This window comes from Alosa pseudoharengus, unplaced genomic scaffold (genome assembly GCF_046254945.1).
Source record: "Alosa pseudoharengus isolate Yale_2024_CS ecotype anadromous, Long Island Sound unplaced genomic scaffold, YU_APseudo_1.1 YU_APseudo_1.1_scf_10, whole genome shotgun sequence".
Classification (NCBI taxonomy): domain Eukaryota; kingdom Metazoa; phylum Chordata; class Actinopteri; order Clupeiformes; family Clupeidae; genus Alosa; species Alosa pseudoharengus.
In genome coordinates, this window is record NW_027468565.1 from 18,393,135 (window position 1) to 18,413,980 (window position 20,846).

Sequence of the window (20,846 nt, forward strand, 5' to 3'; positions counted from 1 at the left end):
GCCGAGATGAAGACCGCGGCACCGCACGCCCGCTTCAGAACGGCACTCACAGCACTCAGTAACTATGGAGGCCATTTTGCACTGACCACCGTGAATTTAAGCAGGATAAAACCAACAACAACAACAATGACAGTAACAATGACAGCAACAACAACAACAATGGCATCTATCCACAGCCAACTTTCTTGAATTACCCAAATATTATAGAGTGTCAACTCTGTACACCCACACCCTGTCTTACCCCTCTCCTTCATCTGCCCCTGGTCTGTTCATTCTCACCCCACTAGCCAACATGACTGGCCCCAGGGATCAGCATCATGGGGTACGGACAACGGAGCCTCCACCCAGGCGAGCGCTACTCTCCCAGCATGCAGCACTGCGGCATAATGTGCGTCGGAGGAGAGGCATGAGGTGTGGGGGAGGCTGGGCAGAGAGCCAGTGGCTGGCAGTTGGGGAAGCTACGGCTGTCTTCCCGGCATGCGGGCACAGGTAGACGCGGCACGGCGTGGCGGTCCTGAGACAGATGTAAGGCATCGGCCCATACCGTAGCCATCAGCCGTCAGACCACCACATGCGCACGCCCACCGCAATCTGTATCTGCCATGCCACTACACGGGGACGAGAGGGAGGGAGAGAGAGAGAGAAGTGAAGAACGAAGGAGAGAGAGAAGGAGAGAGAGAAAGAAGTGAATGAAAAAAGGTTGAGAAGAAGGCAGAGAGGGAAAGATGGAGAGAGACAGGGAGAAAGAAGTGAGGAAAGGAGATTGAGGTAGAGAGAGAAAGAAAGAAAGAAAGAAAGAAAGATGGGGCCTTGTTAAGAGAGCATAACAAAAGAGAGAAGCCAAAACGAAAAAAGAAAAGAAAAGGGAACACACACCGGCATGCCAAAACAAATGGTGACCTTTCCAGAGATTAATTTGTTTACCAGACGAATGTTTTCGCTGTCAGTGCCAAAAGCAGGTGACCTTCAGGTTCCATCTCCCGTATGGACGTGCCTTGACTAGACTCATCTGTTAATACAAATACGTCCTGTCCCATCACTCCTGTCCTGTGTGTCAGCTGACATCTGCTGGGCTTAGGGCGACTGACAGACACAGATAAAGCCAGCTAGCCAGCGGATAACTACAGACCATTCATTTTAATTAGTCAACGGAGCACACCTGCCCTGATTTCTGCGCACATTTCTCAGGAGAGCAGCGGACTTTATATATTACAAGGCTATTTATGGACTGAATCAATATGCCTTCAACAGACACTCAATCAATATCATGTAATGTAGAATAATTTAGAGAGAAATCGAGTCACCTTAAAAGAGATGTGCTAAAAATACTGATACTACGTCCCAGCCCCACCACAACACACCCTCATCCAACTAACCATAGCCCTCCCAACTATTCTCACCAGCAAAACAACAATCATAGCTTTATTTTCTCAAAGTAACCCAATCTTCCATATGTTTTTTGATTGTCAATATAACAACGTCAATAACATCTACAAACAGTATAAGTATAAGTATATATACTTTTTTGATCCCGTGAGGGAAATTTGGTCTCTGCATTTAACCCAATCGGTGAATTAGTGAAACACACACAGTGAACACACAGTGAGGTGAAGCACACACTAATCCCGGCGCAGTGAGCTGCCTGCTTCAACGGCGGCGCTCGGGGAGCAGTGAGGGGTTAGGTGCCTTGCTCAAGGGCACTTCAGCGGCGGCCCACTGGTCGGGGCTCGAACCAGCAACCCTCCGGCTACAAATCCAGAGTGCTAACCAGTGGGCCACGGCTGCCCAAAAACATCCAGATACTACACATGTAGTAATTGTGAAGAAACTGACTGTATTTGCCGTCCTTTTGGGCAGTTCTGGGAACTGGATGGCGTAGTTCTGGTACATCACGTCTCTGATTTTAGGATGCACGGGATTGGAGAGCAACCGCAGTGTGAAGGCCGCCTTGTGCTGGAAGAGAGAGAGAGAGAGAAAGGGAGAGAGAGGGAGGGAGAGAGAGAGATCAAAACATGAGGAAGGCCTCTCGGAAAGATCTCTCGAAAGCAGTGATATGTTTATACAGATGGTAGGTTAAAAGCAATGCAGGCGATAGGATGGAGCCTGGAAGTTACCTTCTGCCCAGGTGAGGGTCCGACATTTTTATCTTTTTTATGAGGCCTGACTGGAAGACTTTCAAGTGGTGGTCGCCTGTGTACAATTCAAACAGGTCTCATTAATCATTCATCACTCTCTAAAAAGATTGATAAATAGATAAAAAGATATAATTTATTTATTTAATCTATTTATTATACCATTGTGGTATCTGCACAATATTAGATTCTAGATTCTCAATGCAAGGAAGAGTTAGTATGTGCTTATTCACAGATTTTAAATACTCCTCAGCATGCCTCTGAAAAGAAAAGAAAACAGTCAATCAGTAGCCTAGCCTACTCATAATCTGAAATGGTCATTATGAAATTTTTTTAATTTTCAACATGTAAAGTTGTAAAGAGTCATTCTAACTTGTATTCCACATTCAGTTCTCTGAATGGCTGTCTCCAGAGCCTGGATGCCTAAAGTCTCGCCTCCATCTTGAAGGGTAATGCGATGTAGGCTCCGTTTAAGTTGTTTCAGGTCATCTTGCACCTGTGCATCAAACGCCAACAAGCCATTTTCAATCTGTTTTCTGATTTTGATTCCAACATTTTCGGTGAGTTGATGGGAAACATTTATGTAAATGTACATTATCTAGGCTGCATTAACTGAATAGAAAAGTGTTTCTCTTTGCTCAAATCATAACCATTATTTTTAACACAAACAACAAAACTTGGCACAAAGTTTGCAAAGCCTCACCTGAACTAAGACACGTCCAAGTGCATCTCCTTTTTTGAAGATTTCCGCCATTCTTCATACAGATCGTAATGCGAAGTAACGTCAGTGGTCTTTAAACTGTCATCATGCAAGCGCTGACAGATTGGTCATATCTGCACCATGTGAATTTTGAAATATATCTAACATTGTAAGTAGTTTCTTTCTAGCCCACTGATAGTACATGGCCTGCCCCCTTAAAAATGTCTTCCTAACAACTATGGTGTAACCATGACAACATGACGCGCACCCTTCGTCCTTTCATGTGGTGGCTTCATTATTATTGTAAATTGTGTTGTTTTTTAGGGGATATATTAATGATGAATATTGGCGTTAGGAAAAGAACATCAAATAGAGGGGCTACAATTTCTCCTGATGCCCCCTTAACCAATTAACGATAACGTTAACAGCTTCTGAAATCCAAAAGCAGGAAGTGATATTTGGGTCAGAGTTGAAAGGTCCTAGAATTCAGTTGTTCGGCTAGCCCGTAGAACTGTGTCATTTTTGCAGAATTGCCTATTTTAAAATGTCAGCTGAAGAAGATATTGTTGTGGAACCTATGCCTTGCATTCTGGTTTCCAGTTCTGACCCGACGTTTAAAGAAGAAGAACTTATCAAACGTGAGTTTTTCGCAAAACCTACCCATCGACTCACTTAACGTTGCTTGCTTGATAGCTAGCTGCTAGCTAACTAGCCGCAGAGAATGTCTAATAAGGTAAACGGGCTCTGCTAGCCGAATGTAGGTAGGGAAGGTTAGCTAGAGTTAGCATATGAGCTAGAATTCACAAAGCCCTCAGACATCGGACAAATTCTTCTCAATGTTGAACATGTTGTTTACAAGCCCCAGTGATTAACAGACATTCTGTCCGCGCAATATTCTACACACTGTTCCCATTTGCAGTGTTGTATGCTGCTCCTGTAATCTGTCAACATTAGCTTGTTAATATGAGGAGTAACGTTAGAAGCTAGCTGGGAATGGGCACAAACAGAGAATGCCTCAAATCATGTTAACTATCAGTTGTGGATGTCCATGTCGAGACACCCTTCTGTGCTGTCGGGGTCACCTACCAAGAGTACAAGTTTCTGTGTTGGTTCCTAAAATAAGAAAGGTCAAAGAAAGGTGGCGATGGTTGTTATTACATTAACGTTAAACTTGGTTGCTCGTTAGCTCAGCTGTTTTCTTTAGTGTTACTGCGTGTGGTAAGCCATCCTAACATGCTTCCGGGACATTTAGTGCACACATGCCTTTCATATATTTTAATACAAATGTAACTTTGATTTTAACATTCTATCTATTTTTCCGACTGCAAATTTCGACTCCAAGTTGAGCGTGTTGTAGACTCCAGGAAATGTTTATAAGATCAAGTGATTGCATTCTCCAGCAGGCGGCAGCGTTGACCTAGTTATTTTAGTTTTTAATGTCACGTAATGGCTGTTCAAGGACAATCGAGTCAATAAAGGTACATGTTCGTGTACTTATGATATATGAAGTAATCCTGTATATTACCTTCACAGAGATTCTTGGTACATCAACACTGCCTGAGCCCTCTAAGCAGGAGGACACAGTGATTTGGTACCCCTGGACAATCAGTAATAAGTACTACACAGCTGACGTGACCCTGTGTGTGGTGCCAAGCACGTTTCAGATGTGCTCAGAAGTTGCCCAGTCTATGCAGGCCTTCATTGTGTACTTCAACAGTGCAGTAGTAAGTATCATTCATTTCCATACATTGTAGGGGTGTAACGGTACACAAACATCACAATTTGGTATGTACTTCGGTGTTGAAGTCAGGCTTCGGTTAATTTTCGATACAGTAAGCCTGTAAATACTGACATTACACTAACATTACACATGTAAGCACCTGTAAAATGTGTTTATGTTTATTACTGCACTGTGTTGTTAATGTCAGATAGCCTAACATTCACTGACGGTATTGCTGATACTCAATATTGCTAATATAAGCAGGAGATTAGTATTTTGGTGTCAAATTTCTTTTTTTTTTTTGGAAGTAAGTTTAGTGTCAGATATAGTAGTTACACTATGTTTCTCATCTCCTGGGATATTGCAGAAAGATGGTCTCAACAGTGTGTCACCTTGGTTACCAATAGTTGAGGACCTGGCTCCTGAGGTGCTCATTCTGGCGTGTGACCATGTGTCTGATGATGGTAAGTGCCCCATACACTGTGTGTGTGTGTGAGTGAGTGAGTGTGTGTCAGTATATCATCCTTATGTCAGTTACATCCTATGACCTCATATTTATTGGGGTAATAGCCTGCAGCTCATTCTGGCCTCATGTGGAATGTGGAAATGGTATTGCACAAGCTAAGTTAGTCACAATGGTGATTTGCTGTTTCCTGTTTTGCTCAAATGTCATCTCGTGGTCTGATGGAGGGTGTCTGTGGTTAGTGAACTAGTGGTTGTTTAGTGAGCACTGTGGTAAAGGCATAATTGACTCAGTCATGACTAATCCAGATACCATCCACAAGTGTTCCTGACCCTGACCCTGATTGTGTGTGTGTGTGTGTGTGTGTGTGTGTGTGTGTGTGTGTGTGTGTGTGTGTGTGTGTGTGTGTGTGTGTGTGTGTGTGTGTGTGTGTGTGTGTGTGTGTGTGTGTGTGTGTGTGTGTGTGTGTGTGTGTGTGTGTGTGTGTGTGTGTGTGTGTGTGTTGCAGGAGTTAGCAGACAGGAGGCTCAGCAGTGGTGCCTGTCCCATGCGTTTGAGCTGGTGGAGCTCAGCCCTCAGGATCTTCCAGATGAGGATGGTGATTTATCCATTTTACTCAATGACTTCACATGACTCATTGCGAATATAAGTCTGTCATGACCACTATTACAACTATTATTGCATCGCATGCATCTATCAGTTAGTTTCCTTATAATTGTAAGTCTTTTTCCCCCTTTCTCTTATGCATATAAATATACAATGGAAATCTAGTTATTACATGGTCATCATGCTCATCTCAGTGTTTCCTCTATGTTGATTTGGTAGTGGCGGCCCCCCACGGTTTAATTTTCTTCCCCCACGGTATCAGAAATTGGGCAGACGTACAATAGTCGCAGTTGCCTTTCAAAATTCATTGTGCAGACCTGTTGTAGATTCTCCAAATATACAGCTCAATCACAACTGAAAATAATGCCTCATTGTGTGTGAATAGAGGTGAATACATATAATTGTTTGTGTTGCAGCGAAGTGTCAGTTGTCAGTTCCGTGGGGGGGGGGGGGGACAGGCCTGCCCCCACTGCTTAAAAAAATCCTAGAGGAAACACTGTCATCTGCACTACAGTGTACTGTCCAGACGTCCATCATGCTCATCTGCACTAGTGTGTAACTGTCCAGACGTCCACGTATGCTGCTCTTCCTCACTGTGTTTCTGCTGTAACAGACGACTTCCCTGAGTCCACGGGGGTGAAGAGGATCATCCAGGCCCTCAACGCCAACGTGTGGGCCAGCGCCGAGATGAAGGATGGAGGTGAGAGGGGGGATGGTAGGCAGCCATTAGTGGCATCTCTGCAGAGCAGGTTCACACTACAGGCTATTGTGTTTGTTTAAGCACGCGTGTAAGATGAATAAGTTGTTGCATCTGAGTCTTTTATCTTAGACGAAGCATCAGTTGTGATCTTATAATAAAGGATTCATTACCAAAAAGGACGTACCCTAAATCTGATCCTACACACTGTATAATGTCAAGTGGGCACACATGTTGAAACAACTGCTACGGAGATGAAAAGTACAGCGTATCAGTTGATCAGAGAGTCAGAGGCCATGTCAGAAGTGGGTCTGGGTGGAGTGCCTGCTCATGTGGGTTTGTTTTGGTTTTCCATCAGAACACAATCAGGGCTTCGGTCTGTTGAGCAGCCTGGTGGCTTCCAGACATAACAACCCCCGGCCCAGCCAGGACACACAGGTGTGTGTGTGGACTTGTGTTTGAGGACGTGAGTGTGTGTATGTGTGCGTGCGTGCATGCGTGACTGTGAGCGAGATATATTTTATTTCAGAGGTTAGACATAATGGTTTGAAGCATAGTTTCCATACTGATGATGTGTTTTTGATGATGTGTGGGAGATTTTGTGATCACAGTTCTCATACTGATCTGAGGTGTGTGTGTGTGTGTGCTGGTTAGTCGTCAGGCTCCCCAGCAGAGATTGTCGAGGAGATCATAGAGGAGCCGAGGACGGTCAGGAGTGAGTCCAGTGCCGTGCCGGGGCAAGTTGTGGGTAAGACCACGCACCACTACACCAGCGCACCACTACATCAGCGCACCACTACACCACCACTGCCAGTGTTGGGCAAGTTACTTCAAAATCGTAATTATTACTGTGATTTTAAAGTAATTTGTTACATTATAATATTACTGTCTCTGAATTGTAAGGCATTACACTACTATTGTATTACTTTTAAGTTACTTTTACCAAAATATCTAGAAATATGGATTTGGCATTCTAAATGCAGTTTATTATGCTCAATGCAGCTCATTTATCTTATAATGGAGGGCGATGTGGTATAGCATAATGACTGAGCTAGGCTTAAGGCTAACAACAGTAGAATGTAATAGGCGCAGTGATGGCTCATGATGCAATACAAGGAACAATCATAGCCAGAATTTTGTTAAAAAAAAACAGACAAAAGGTCAAAGTCTGGTAAGTTGTGATAAAAATGCTGTAACTTTAGGCTTAGGCCTACTCATTAAAATCAACAGAGAGCCCACTACCTGTATATTGTCACCCAAAACTTAGAGATGTCAAGGTACACTACACAAGTGGGTTGGTTTGCTTCGAATCGGACCTGGTGAAATACAGTATTAACCTAAGTAGTATTTCTGAAACATGTAATATGTATTTCAAAAAGTATAGTATTTTGTCATTTGTATTTTATTGGGTTGAAGGAAATGGCTCTGTATTTTGTATCAAAATACTTTATTGGTGTGTATTTTTGTATTTTAAAAATACTGCAAAATACTCTGTGACGAGCCTCTAATTCAGTGGTCCCCAAACTTTTTCTTCTGAGGGCCAGCTCACTATGCCTGGCTCTAAGCGAGGGCCAGAGACTCGGAGTATCAGTAACCATAAATAGCTTAGTGCTGTGAACAACAGCAGTCTACCTTAGTTGAATATTCCATTACATTTAATCATAGGCTACTGCAATTTAATACCATTGTTAGCTGTGTTTATGTTGCCATCATATCATATCAGTGTAAAATGTAGCTCAAATGAAATAATACTAATAAAAAGACTTTAGCATTCCCAAAAGTATTAGCAGGGAGTCCCAAAAGTATTTTATTCAAAATGTGTGAACTCTGTGTCTGCATACACAGCTCAAGTTGTGAACAAGCAATATCCTACAAATAATTCAAAGTTCTCAAACTATGAGAGTTTTATGAAGTGCTGGCAAAAACATCTGAAATCACCTAATGATAACTTTGTGAACTCTATGAACATTTGAACGAGTGGATAAAAAATAGAAATAATTATCCCAGAAAGTCCCAGAAATATGACTTGAATAGAAGTTAATTAGTTATTAACAATTAATTAATAAACTTTTAGAATACTTTTCTGTCTATCAACATCCATTATACTATCTACTGTACATTCAACTTTTAAACTATATACTCTGTCTCAGGCTTTAAGCATACAATCTGGCTCTCTTAAGACTACTATTTCCTCTGCCCACAACTGTTTCAAAACAAATGTCCTCACTACAATAATTCACTATTAAATAATTTAACTATTTAAACTACTCAACTATTTAACATTTCAGCCATTTCAACTGTCAGTTGTTATCGACTATGACTCCTGCCAACTGTTTCCAAATAAAAGTTTGTTTGGCATTTTATGTTCATATACAGCAGTGGTCCCCAAACTACGGCCCGCCACTTCATTTTGGGTGGCCCCCCAAAACATGTCCTTGGTATATAGCATCTGGCCTGCACGGGAGTACGACATCGTCAAACTATAACCTCCGTAATTTCCCCCATTCATTCTCTATGGCGAGTCTTAAAGGAATTATCCGGAGTAAAATGCACTTTAGATCAATTTACGGATGATTGGGAGTACATACGTTGAGTTGACATCCAAATCATGTCATTCGGATGTGTTTTAAGAAAGTTCAATGTTACCGTTTTTAGTCAAAACTCGTTAGCGTGGAAGTGAGAAGGGCATATTGTTCAAATGTTCATACAAATTCACAGAACTTCTCATCAGGTGAGTGAAAGTGGTCATTTCAGATGTTTTTGCCAGCACTTCATAAAACTCTCATAGTTTGAGAACTTAGGATATTGCTTGTTCACAACGTCAGTTGTGTATGCAAAGACACAGAGTTCAGAGTTCACACATTTTGAATAAAATACACTTTTGGGACTCCCTGCTAATACTTTTGGGAATGCTATTTTTTATTAGTATTATTTCATTTGAGCTACATTTTACACTGATATGGCATGATTGCAATATAAACACAGCTAACAATGGTATTAAATTGCAGTAGCCTATGATTAAATGTAATGGAATATTCAACTAAGGTAGACTGCTCACAGCACTAAGCTATTTATGGTTACTAATATACTCCGAGTCTCTGGCCCTCTCTTAGAGCCAGGCATAGTGAGCTGGCCCTCGAAAGAAAAAGTTTGGGGACCACTGATAGGACCACTGATATACAGTATTTTTATATTTTCAAGCACTGGTAATTTCCTCGAAATTACATTTTCTAGTTTATCCTGGTGTCACACACCTTGCATGTAGCTGCTCGCTTATTTCCTCTGTGCACGAAGTTATTAGCCGAAAGTAATGATAAAAGGCACAACTCCGGGAGGACTTGTTGTCGCCATGGTCAATGCATTTATATATATATATATATATATATATATATATATATATATATATATATATATATATATATATAGCTGTGATGTGCGCACATACATGGGTTGCACATTATGGCAAATGGGCCATGCCGCTCGTTATACGTTACCCAAAGTATATGTAGCAATAAAATAAAACAGAAATACATTAATACATTTATATTAAAAAAGCAATAATTGCATGAAATACAGCTTGTCCAGGAGTCAAGAAGCTCGAGTCCGAGACTAGTCAAGCATGAAGTCTTTTGAGTGGAGTCGCAAGTCAAGTCTGAAGTCACTGTTTTTGCGACCCAAGTCCCCATCTTTTTTTACATTTTCTATCCCTTCATTCTTTTTAATTCAAGTTGACAGCACGAAGCTGACATGCACTAGAAGAGCATTTGCTTTATCAATAATCAAAAAGATTAGCGTGGCACCGCTCTAGATGTGTCATTAAATTGATTGTGCTATTTCGCGAGGTATAGAGAGATCTTTCGGTTTCACTCACAAAGTGCACTTAACTGTTCTTCATATCCTAGTTGTCTCTGACAAATTGAAAATAATGAGCGTAGGCTTATGTCCATCGAGTCAGCTGCACCCAGCCACAGTCATCTTCAACCAGTAACCGGAGATAACGTTCTGCTATTTAAGCAGATTTTTTCTCCTCATTGTTCTCGCAGTGTTTGCGAGTATCAAAACAAAACACCACTTAATTTCGGGTTAAATGCATTGTAATGTGCGTTACTGAAGTTTGTACCGAGTAAAATATTACCCAATTTTTTTTGTAATGCCTTATATTACCGCGTTACAGCAAAAAGCAATATATTACAGTAATTATATTACTTTTGTAACTGGTTACTCCTAACACTGACCACCACTACACCAGCACACCACTACACCACCACCGCACCACTACACCACCACCGCACCACCACACCACCACCAGCATGTTTTTATGTCTGTGTGTGTGTGTTATGTGTTCAGATCCGATGACCGACATGGACATCCAAGAGCTGGCCAACCTCACAGCCGGGGATGCTGACGTGGAGAACTTTGAGCGTCTCTTCACCAAACTCAAAGAGATGAAAGGTATCTGCCCTCGCACCACCTCAAAACTGCACCACCTCACCACCTCAAAACCGCACCACCGTACCACCTCACCACCTCACCACCACTTCACCAAACTCAGAGATGAAAGGTATCCGCCCTCGCACAAAGCTTCTGTGGAGCCGTTAAAAACAACCTCGACAGCACGGTGAAGAAATCCTGGGAGGTGGCGGTCCGGCCAGTCGGCCACTTGTGGGTGTCAGTCCATTAGCGGTGCCCCCCAGGGCTGTCCGTGTGAGCAGTGTGTGATTGGCTTTTAAGGAGCGAACACTTGCAGCGCAGCTCCTGTTAATGCCCAAAGCACATTGACGGTAGCGTAACACCGCATTGGCATTGCATGACTCATGCCCTTCTGTTCGCAGGGCTATTTTTGCCGTGACATCTAGTCTCATTTACACAGCACACGGACCACGAGGAGACTGCAGGCCTCACCAAGGTGCTGTTTTATTGTGCAGAAGAGATGGCAGTTTCCATCTACATCTGTTAAACTCTCTCTCCCTCTCCCTCCCTCCCTCTCTCTCCCTCTCCCTGACAGATAAAGCATCCTCGTTACCGCACGAGCAGAGAAAAGTCCATGCAGAAAAGGTATGCATGCATTAAGCTGGGGTATGTGGGTGTCAAAGAGAATGAGAGAAGTTTCTGACCAGTGACTGACTGTTTTGTTCCTTTAGGTAGCCAAAGCGTTCTGGATGGCGATTGGTGGAGACCAAGACGAGATTGACGGCCTGTCCTCGGGAGAAGAGAGCTAACTGGCACTGCCACCGTACCCGCTTCCTTACTGCCAAGGCCCCACACCTCACCCCGCCCCTCTGCCCACAAATCCCCAACACAGGGGCAGCCGAGGTCAAGGCCCTCGGTGGCCGTTAGAGGGCAGGGACTGACCTGAGCTGAAGGCAGTTTTAGAGGGGGAGGAGGAGAGAGGAGAGGAAGGAGACTGTGGGCCTCATTGTGACATTTTCAAAAGAGAGATTTACTCATTAGCCCACCATCAACCCCCCCCCCCCTGATTCTAAACATGTTAATCGGGCAGTGCAAAGTCCTGCTGCCGGAGCACCACAAGGATGAAAGCTTGCCAGTGCCCACTGGCACCATATATGGGCTTTGTACCTGGCTTCCTGAAGAAGTTCTAGAATGCAGCTCTAAATTAGGCTGGAATCTCCATGTCTTGGAAGTTCCCAATCATGACTGACTCAAAGAGTCAAATTGAGCATCGGTGACCATTTTCCCAGGTGTTTCTTACCCCCAATATGTGTTCCTGATGTACTATATTAATCAGGCATTATTTGGGAAGGGTAGTACATTACCACTACTATATTGTAATAAAATATGTTTGTCAATCATGAATAACTATCCAGACTTTTTTCATTTTAAAACTTCTCAAGGTGAAGACCATCGCTTGCTCTCTACCAGAGTGGTGCTGACATAATAAATTGACAAACAAAGCAAAAGAAAGTTTAATATACAATTTTTATTATTAAAAGTTCTTGGATACCAAAACAAATGGATACAATGCAATAGCTCAAAACAATGAAAGCAAAGAAAAACAGTCATGTAGAAGGGTGAAGACTGAGAGGGGAGACACTACGAAACTAAGCACCAATAAGACAGGATCCAAATGCAAAGAATGAAGGTAAGTACTTAAACAACAAAGACAACAAAGCCCCCAAAAAGTCTTTATCCCCCAAATTCCACCAAGTCCACTGAAACAAACACTTGACTCTGCGGTCAAGTAGTATTTAACTGACCAAAGCCAAAGCAGCCCAAAGCCAGTTCACTGAGATCTAGCCCAGCGTCTGCTCCTTCATCTCAATAGCCTCCCACTCGTGTCACAACCGTCGGACAGAGACCGTAGAAGCCGGCAAAGTGCCATGGCGATAGCAGAAGCCGGTTAAGTGCCATGGTGATCAGCAGGTGTAACATTGCGTTGCCAAGGAGATGTTAAATAGCCACACAAAATGATTAAAATTAGACCAAGTCACAGCTCCTTTAGCATTGATTTCACTAGACACAAACACAAGCCTGTTGTTGCCTGCGAGCGACTGAGCTCCCATGCGTTGGGTCAACTGGTCACCATAAATAGTCCCATGGGGTTGTGCACAGCCGTATGTTAAACTGAAGCGTATCTGAGCCTTGGGAGGGACTGGCGGTGGGGTGGACGCAGCGTCCTAACCTCTGCACCTCTGCTTCAGGTCGGTTCAGCAAGGTCCTCCGACAGGACGACATGCTGCAGCTCTTCAGCTGCTTGGCTCTCTGTCGCTCTGTAGTTAGTGTCGAGAACAAGAGCCAAGAGTAGCTACAGCCACAGAGAGCTGGGAAAGAAAATCATCATCATAATAATCATCAAAAGACAAAAACAGATCCAGTTAAGTAAGCCTGATCTTCTATCAAAGAGTAAGACAAATGCCCATCTGAACTTGAGGGCCTGGCTCATTAAAAACCACATTGGGGCAGGTGGGTCACTCCACTTCTGCCCTGTGAAGATGGACACCTGCGCATAAAAATACTACATCTCAAGAGCTGCCTGCAGTACTCGCTCTAGGATTCCTATTCAGTTTTTAAAATTCAGGGTTTTTTTATAACCATTTTTTTCTTTGCATCAAAATACTCTCTTAGTAACATGTCTGCACAAAAATAACTGGTAGTAAAATAGAACACAGATACACAAGATTGTGCATATCTTTTGTCTGAGCACAAACACACACACTCTCTGGTTTAGTGTTTTCTCTGTGTGTGTGTGAACAGGAGGTAATGGTCCTGAGAGTCCCTTTGACATGCTTTACATGAGGCCTGGACATGGATATGATGTGTGTGACGGTCAGGAAAAAAAAAAAAACTGACGAGACACAGGGCAGACTCTGGACTCTGCCGTAAGGGAGGTATGGGTCACATAGTGAAGAACCGCTCGGAAAAACACACTACATGCCTCAAAGGGGCACACACATTCACCGATTCATCCAAGTGGGTAGGAGGGTGGTTGGGTAGGTGGGTGTCACGAGTATGCCCGGAGTTCTCCTATGACACTGGACCTTGTCCTCTTCTAGTCAAACAGGAAATAATGTACAAACACTCTTAGCAATACTATACTCACTTATATACAACCACTGAAGAGGGCACACAGCGTAAATACAGCTCTGTGATGCCCTCAGAGTATTCGTCTGAAAATAATCATTAATACAAAAATCTCCAAAACCAACTGCGCTCAAAGAACAGTATTTTGAATGTGATGGAAAAGAAATTAAATGGCACAACTACAATTTAATTAAATGATGTCATTTACACAACTTCTTTTTTTAAGTACTACCTCACAGAGTAGTTAGGACAAGTGCTTTTAAAATAATACAAAATACAGTTTTGTGCTACTTTCGCCAAAAAGTACCTTAAATATGATTGATCTTGATGGATGTGCTGTGATACATGATCTCATCAGTGAGGAAGCTATCCAACTAATCTAACAGCTTAGCATTCAACATGAACACATACACTTGGAGCTAAAAAACCAAACTGAAATTTAAAAAACCCAACACGATTCTCAAACTCCCCATGAACTTGAGGACGGTTTTCTTCTCAGCCATGCAGAAGATGGCCATGCTGGTTGCTGTGGCGATGCGGGGGGTCAGAGGTCGCGGCTCCATACCTGAGCCATGCCCTGCCGCAGCCTCGAACACTGCCCCACTCGCCAGGGGTCATCCAGTTCAACAACGTCAATACATCTATTACACACTCATACAAGTCTTTTGAGCTTTCACATTTAAAAGAAAATGAGCATCAACAAAAAAAGCGTTTTTGTTTTTTTCCTGAATCAGTCCACGTGATGAATATTCCATGGGTGTGTGTATATATATATATATATATATATATATATATATTTATTTATTTATAATATAATATTATACAATATTACATTATTAATATTAATGTACAGATGAGGTGATTGACCATTTTCCTGTTACTACTGCTGCTCTCATGCATCAGCGGCTGGTCACCACATGCAAAATGGACAGAAGCCCCACTGTTGCCGTTTCAGACGCAGCAACGTGGACGCCAGAGCGGCACACACCACCGGCAGTCTTTAAAAAGTGCTTCTTAAACACGTCGAGTGAAATGCAACAACCTGTTGAAGTGGTGGACTGCTCTCCAGGAGAAGGGGTGGGGTCTTTTTCAACAAAATCACCATCTGATGTTCTAGGCTTTCCTCAGCCTAGCAGACGGTGTGTGTGTGTGTGTGTGTGTGTGTGTGTGTGTAGTTTGTGTGAGGGATGGCGGGGCGGAGGGGTTCCTGTATGCCATCTTGCTGGGCGAGGATGAAGGGGGTGTGAATGGTTGCCAGGATGTTGCCAGGGCGACAGACGGACGGTCTCTCTCGTCTAGGACACACTGGAGCAGCGGATGGTGGGGGAGCCCATCTGCGTGAGGACCTTGTCCAGCCACTGCAGCGGCCCGTTCAGGTGCAGCTCGATCCAGCAGGGGGTGCTAGTCACTGTCTGGCGCCTGGAGAGAACCACACACACACACGCACGCACACACATACGCGCGCACACACACGCGCACACACACACACGCACACACACACACACAAGCACGCACGCGCGCACGCACACATGCACGCACGCACGCACGCACACACACACCAAGAGAGAGAGCAGGCAGGTTAGATCAGATACATACAATTGGAGGAGAGACATATTAAGAAGTAATGGTCATAGGTTCGGCTAGGACAGGTGTACCCTCACACATTTTACGAGCCTGCCAGTGCCACCCTGGGAATCCGACTGGCTGTGCTTTCCAGGCGCTTCCTGTGGGTGAAGACGGGGGCATGAACATGACTGTACATGTGGAGGCGTCTCCTAGGTGACCAGGGGTAAATATAGCCTCTGCATTTGTCCCCTCCGTCTCCAGTGGACTTTTATCTGAAATGCAACCGGCTGAAGTCCTTGTGGGAATCCCCTTCTCTCTCCACCCTACACCCCCACCACCACCAGCAGAGCCACCACCCATCACCTCCTGCACAGACCCCCCCACCCCCCACACACGCTGCATTCCTCCTGTATTACACAACACACACAACAGCACGTCCACCTGCTTCCCTGCCTCTCACTTCCCCACTTCCGTGCCAAACACACTCTCTCCTCTCCTCATCTCTTACACACTCCCTCATGCGGTCCTCAACTCGGACCCTCTCTCCCTCTGTCTGCCTCTCTCTCTCTCTCTCTCTCTCTCGGCCTCTCTCTCTATCTCTCTCACTACCTATATACTCTTCTCTCTCTACAACTTCAGCGGTGTCATAAAGCCAATTCACTCATCGCCCGTCTCGTTGCAGCTGGTGTCCTGGGATGGCATTCCAAACTCTGGTTGCCATGGTATCTTCCCTGTTTGTTTCTCTTTCCTGACTAACAAGCAGCAGGCTGGCTATCCTAACTAGCTATCCTGATATTAGCTGCAAGACAAGTCACCAAATTACAATAACATCCGGTGCTCTCTTGTGACTGCTACTAGCTGCTAGTCTCTTCCTGTGTGTGTGTGTGCTCCACACGCTGGGCCTCTGATCCATTAGCCCCGCAGAGTGCGAGTCCAGTCACTGGGCTCTATGAGAGCCGCTCCAGGCCCATCACAGCACAGTAGTCTGCGGGCTTCTCTGCTCCATGACACCAGCAGCACCATGAGGCTCAGCAGAGGCCTATTGAGTCACAAGAGCCACCAGAGAGCTCACAGCCCCACTCTCCCTGGACGTCTGCAGCCTGTTGCCTCCAGACTGTTGCCATGGTAGTCAGGCATCAGACCAGAAGCGCTCCTCCAGAGTGAGAACATGGAGAGGAGGAGCAGCACAACAAAAACAACAAGAACAACATCCCGACTTTGAGCAGCACAACAAAAACAACAACATCCCGACTTTGAGCAGCACAACAAAAACAACAGCATCCCGACTCTGTCACATGATGGAGAGCAGGAGGCTGAGGGAGGGTGGGACAGACTGGTTTTCAACTGTTTACCATAAGGAAGGAAAAGGGAAAAATTGAAGAGGGGAAAAGATGAAACGATAGTTCCTGTTATCAGATGAGAGGGGAAGATCATACCAAAGAAAAGTTCCCTATGACTGTCTGTTTTTTGTATACACACAGGAGAGATGTTAAACTCACAGTGCTATAGGTTGGGGATTTCACACAGCGGCCAATCAACAGCCAGGCCTATTTACCGTTAAAACCAAAGTCACTAACAAATCACAAATCACTAACTAAACATCACCAACAGAACAGCCTTCAAGAGTATTTCACTTAGTTATCAAGCAGGCACCTTCCTTCACAGGCGTTTCATTGAATTAGGCCTGGGGTCCGTTGCACAAAAGCAGAATTAAGACATCCGGGATAAGTTACTGAGCTGCGCTCAATGAATCCAAAACAAGAGCGTACAGGCTTAATTGGTTGCACAAAGACCAAGCCAGGATGAGCAGACACGGATTCATCAAGCCAGGTGAAATCTATCCTGGATAAGTGCGCGCTCACGGCTCCCTCAAATAGACCCCGCCACCGATCACAGATTCACTGATTTACCATGGCAACTAGCGGCTTCATTGCTTCTTCTACGGTGTGAAGTAGGTAGCGATAGCCTTTTCACAACAGCAACAAACAGCAACACCTCTGTTTAGGAGAATATTGCAACTAGTTCCGCGACCACCACGTGCGAAATGGTTAGGCACTCCCGTTGTCGCATGACAGGTCGGGAATGGCGAATATGTAAAAGTTAATTAATGATCACAAACGTTTAAATAATGACAAGGGGTCTAGGTATATGTGATAACAATGTGTAGTGGGCAGTGGAATAATTATTGGTTTCTGTTTGTGGTGACTGCTGACTGAGATAAGGGATGAGATTAAATAGATCCTGGAACTTAGCCTGGTCTGGAGCAGGCTAGCTCCAAAGAATAAATCGCCATGGTGATTTATACCATAACATATCCTGCTGCCCCCTATCCCGCTTTTGTGCAACTGGATCACGGATAAATTGAGCCAGGATAACCAAGATATCCCGGCTTAATCCCTTATCCTAGTGCAATAGGCCCCTGGTGTCCCAGACCCACCCCCCTCCACACTCATGAGGAGTTCTCTACCAACAAACACATACAAATTATTTGATCCTCTTCATTGCTGTGGCCGTTTATGATCCGATCAGCAATGTAACCAGACAAACCCCAATCCCTCAATGCAGGCACCGACAAATACCAACAAACCCTTCATCCAATCCTCTTTGTTACTGTGGCCGTTTATGATCCAATGAGCAACATGTAACACAAAATGCAAACCCTTGATGAGGGCATCCATAAATACCAACAAACTCTTAAGTCATTCCTCTTCGTTGCTAAGGCCGTTTATGTTCCGAACTTTACACCACAGAATTAGCTACTGTATGTGATTCAATTTAAAAAAAACTGTCACCTACGAGTAGAAATTATTTTAGCAGTCAAGTTAACTATAAATAATCATCTACTATCAATAGCACTATTGGTCAGTGGTTGCATTACCCATCTGTCCAGATTTCATGATACATGAGGATATAAGCTCAGGAATGGTAAGGCAAAGGCATTGTATTAGAGAGCATGAGTCGGTCACTAAAGAGCATGAGTCGGTCACTAAAGAGCAGTCGGTCACTAAAGAGCAGTTGGTCACTAAAGAGCATGAGTCGGTCACTAAAGAGCATTAGTCGGTCACTAAAGAGCAGTTGGTCACTAAAGAGCATGAGTCGGTCACTAAAGAGCAGTCGGTCACTAAAGAGCAGTTGGTCACTAAAGAGCATGAGTCGGTCACTAAAGAGCAGTCGAGAGCCAGGCAGAACAACCCTCAGTTAGAGGGATGCCACAGAGACAGCAGGCTAGTGTTGGAAAATAAAGTGACCCCTGACCTCATTAGCAGGACCTTACACACACCTTCCCAATAAATGCCTCTTCAACATCCCACATAACCACTTAGGACTCAATCATTTATGAAAATATATAGTCATTGTATTTTTATACTAATCTGATCAATGGCTCAGCTACAGCTGTTCTGTAAGGCTCTAAATTATACTTTTATATCTTGCTTAGAAACTCCACAACCAAGAACACTGGTTGCCTGTGGCAAGTCAACCAAGAACACTGGTTGCCTGAGGCAAATCAACCAAGAACAAGTGTTGCCCTTGGCAAGTCAACGCACTCAGTCCAGTTCATCAGGTATATGTATGCACACCGACCGTCCTGGTTGATTTATCAGAATTGAGTATTTATAAAGGTCATGCAAGTGGACGCAGTGGTTCAGTTTTGTGGACTGCTGACACTGACCAGAAGAGCACAGCCTGCCCTCCGGCTCCCAAACACAGACCAGCCATCTCCATGAGGCAAGAGAGGCAAAGGAGCCATTTCCATGAGGCAAGAGAGGTCAAGGAGCGATGGGAGATGATGAGTCAGAGGAGGAGGAGGAGGAGAGAAAAAAGGGAGAGAAGACAGAGGGAAATTAAACAAAAAGAGGAAGGAGATGAAATCAGAGCTGGCAGTGTGTTCCAGAATGACGTTATCTATGGAGTGCACCACTCATGGAAACAAGAGGAACTCCCAAGGCCTGAGGCTCTGCACGTGAGGGAGTGTGTGTGTGTGTGTGTGTGTGTGTGTGTGTGTGTGTGTGTGTGTGTGTGTGTGTGTGTGTGTGTGTGTGTGTGTGTGTGTATGTGTGTGTGTGTGTGTGTGTGCGTGTGTGTGGGTGTGTTCAGGAAAAAAAGTATTGTGCTCAACATCAGTGTTACGCCATCCATTTGGCAAGCTGTGTTGTTATTTCTAAGTCACTTTCAAGAATAAGACAGAAGGACTACTTCACACTTGTTTTGTTGTCTCTGTATGTGTGTGTGTGTGTGTGTGTGTGCGTGTGTGTTCAGGCATAGATCCCTATGAATCACACCACCAACATGTGTCATGACAACTCACACAGAGATCTGTACTGTGGAGGACACAATGTAACGGCCAATCTAATAGCACACTGAGTTATGGATCCCTGTGAATGTGAAAAATGACATTTTATGCAGCCTCAACTCAAAAAAATAACAATCCGTCATTATTGAGGTTGCGTGTTTGTGACATTGGCCTGTGCTCCCTTGCAGAATAAGTTTCACTGTCTGACGAGTCTGAGCTTTAGGTCTATGGTTTATTGGTATCTCTCTCTCTCTCTCTGTGTGTGTGTGTGTGTGTGTGTGTTCGCTTCTCACCTGTATTCTGCACCCCAGCCCTTGACGAAGCTCATGCGTATGGTGCACATGCGGGTCAGCTGGTAGACGGCCTCAAAGCCCTGGTTCACTGACTGGGCCAGCAGTGCTGCAAACTCCTGGTTGTTAAAGATCTTCAGGTTGCAACCTAAAGAGGACACACACACATACACACACACACACACAAGGCACATGAAGTAAACATACCAAGAGGCCCTTCAATTTCAGCCAGTTGTCTATTTCTAATAGACATTATATCCAGAGAGGCTCAGAATGGTCTGGAGACACAGTGCTGTCTAACTGCCATGTCAGCAGGTGTTGGTCATACCTCGAGAATCAGACTGACAGTGATTGACAGGACGATGGAGATAAACAGTTGGATCAGTGACCGTGTGCATAGACTCTGAAGCTGTTTTCAGACATGACCTCTGGACAATGCCTGAGGAATTAGGTCCCAAACTCAAAAGGAGTCCAGTATTCAGATATCAGTGCCTGAGAGTAATTAGGTCCCAAACTCAAACGGAGTCCAGTGTTCCGATATCAATCTTAGGGCCAATCTCAATTCTCTGTTTTACCCCTTCCCCTATCCCTTCATCTTACCCCTAGCCCTTGTCCCTCGAAACCGAGTGGCAAGACATAGGGGTGAAGAATATTCCCCTTGGAAATGAGATACCGCTAGCTAACCATAAGGGAGAGCTGGATGATTGAAACACTTAAATTAACATAATTTACAGAGATCGTACCACACTGGACACTGGACTTTACATTTCTGACATGGTATGCTGCCAATTCGCGGGGTAGACATGGAAATATGTAAAATGCGAGACATTCGCGCAAATAAT

The 20,846-nt window shown here is 44.2% G+C and overlaps 3 protein-coding genes across 3 annotated transcripts in view; 1 reads left to right on the top strand and 2 right to left on the bottom strand.

Annotated features, from left to right (window-relative positions):
• iqch (IQ motif containing H) overlaps nt 1–2,886 on the bottom strand; it is a 37,648-nt gene extending 34,762 nt beyond the window's left edge. Inside the window, exons 1-5 of the mRNA XM_076298491.1 lie at nt 2,836–2,886; nt 2,506–2,628; nt 2,295–2,392; nt 2,115–2,190; nt 1,834–1,953 (exon numbers count right to left, since the gene is read on the bottom strand). Of these exons, the coding sequence (XP_076154606.1) occupies nt 1,834–1,953; nt 2,115–2,190; nt 2,295–2,392; nt 2,506–2,628; nt 2,836–2,886 (468 nt within the window). The remainder of the gene's footprint in view (nt 1–1,833; nt 1,954–2,114; nt 2,191–2,294; nt 2,393–2,505; nt 2,629–2,835) is intronic.
• A 387-nt stretch (nt 2,887–3,273) lies between these two features.
• Nucleotides 3,274–12,161, top strand: aagab (alpha and gamma adaptin binding protein). The gene is made up of 10 exons (XM_076266436.1): nt 3,274–3,470; nt 4,366–4,556; nt 4,920–5,016; nt 5,524–5,613; nt 6,235–6,321; nt 6,677–6,756; nt 6,973–7,066; nt 10,666–10,770; nt 11,324–11,373; nt 11,460–12,161. The coding sequence occupies exons 1-10, from the start codon at nt 3,377–3,379 to the stop codon at nt 11,535–11,537; spliced, it is 966 nt and encodes a 321-aa protein (XP_076122551.1). The 5' UTR covers nt 3,274–3,376; the 3' UTR covers nt 11,538–12,161.
• Nucleotides 12,162–12,236: 75 nt separating this feature from the next.
• Nucleotides 12,237–20,846, bottom strand: part of smad3b (SMAD family member 3b) — a 34,416-nt gene continuing 25,806 nt past the window's right edge. The window contains exons 8-9 of the mRNA XM_076266443.1: nt 20,008–20,152; nt 12,237–15,276 (exon numbers count right to left, since the gene is read on the bottom strand). Of these exons, the coding sequence (XP_076122558.1) occupies nt 15,153–15,276; nt 20,008–20,152 (269 nt within the window). The 3' untranslated portion in view covers nt 12,237–15,152. The remainder of the gene's footprint in view (nt 15,277–20,007; nt 20,153–20,846) is intronic.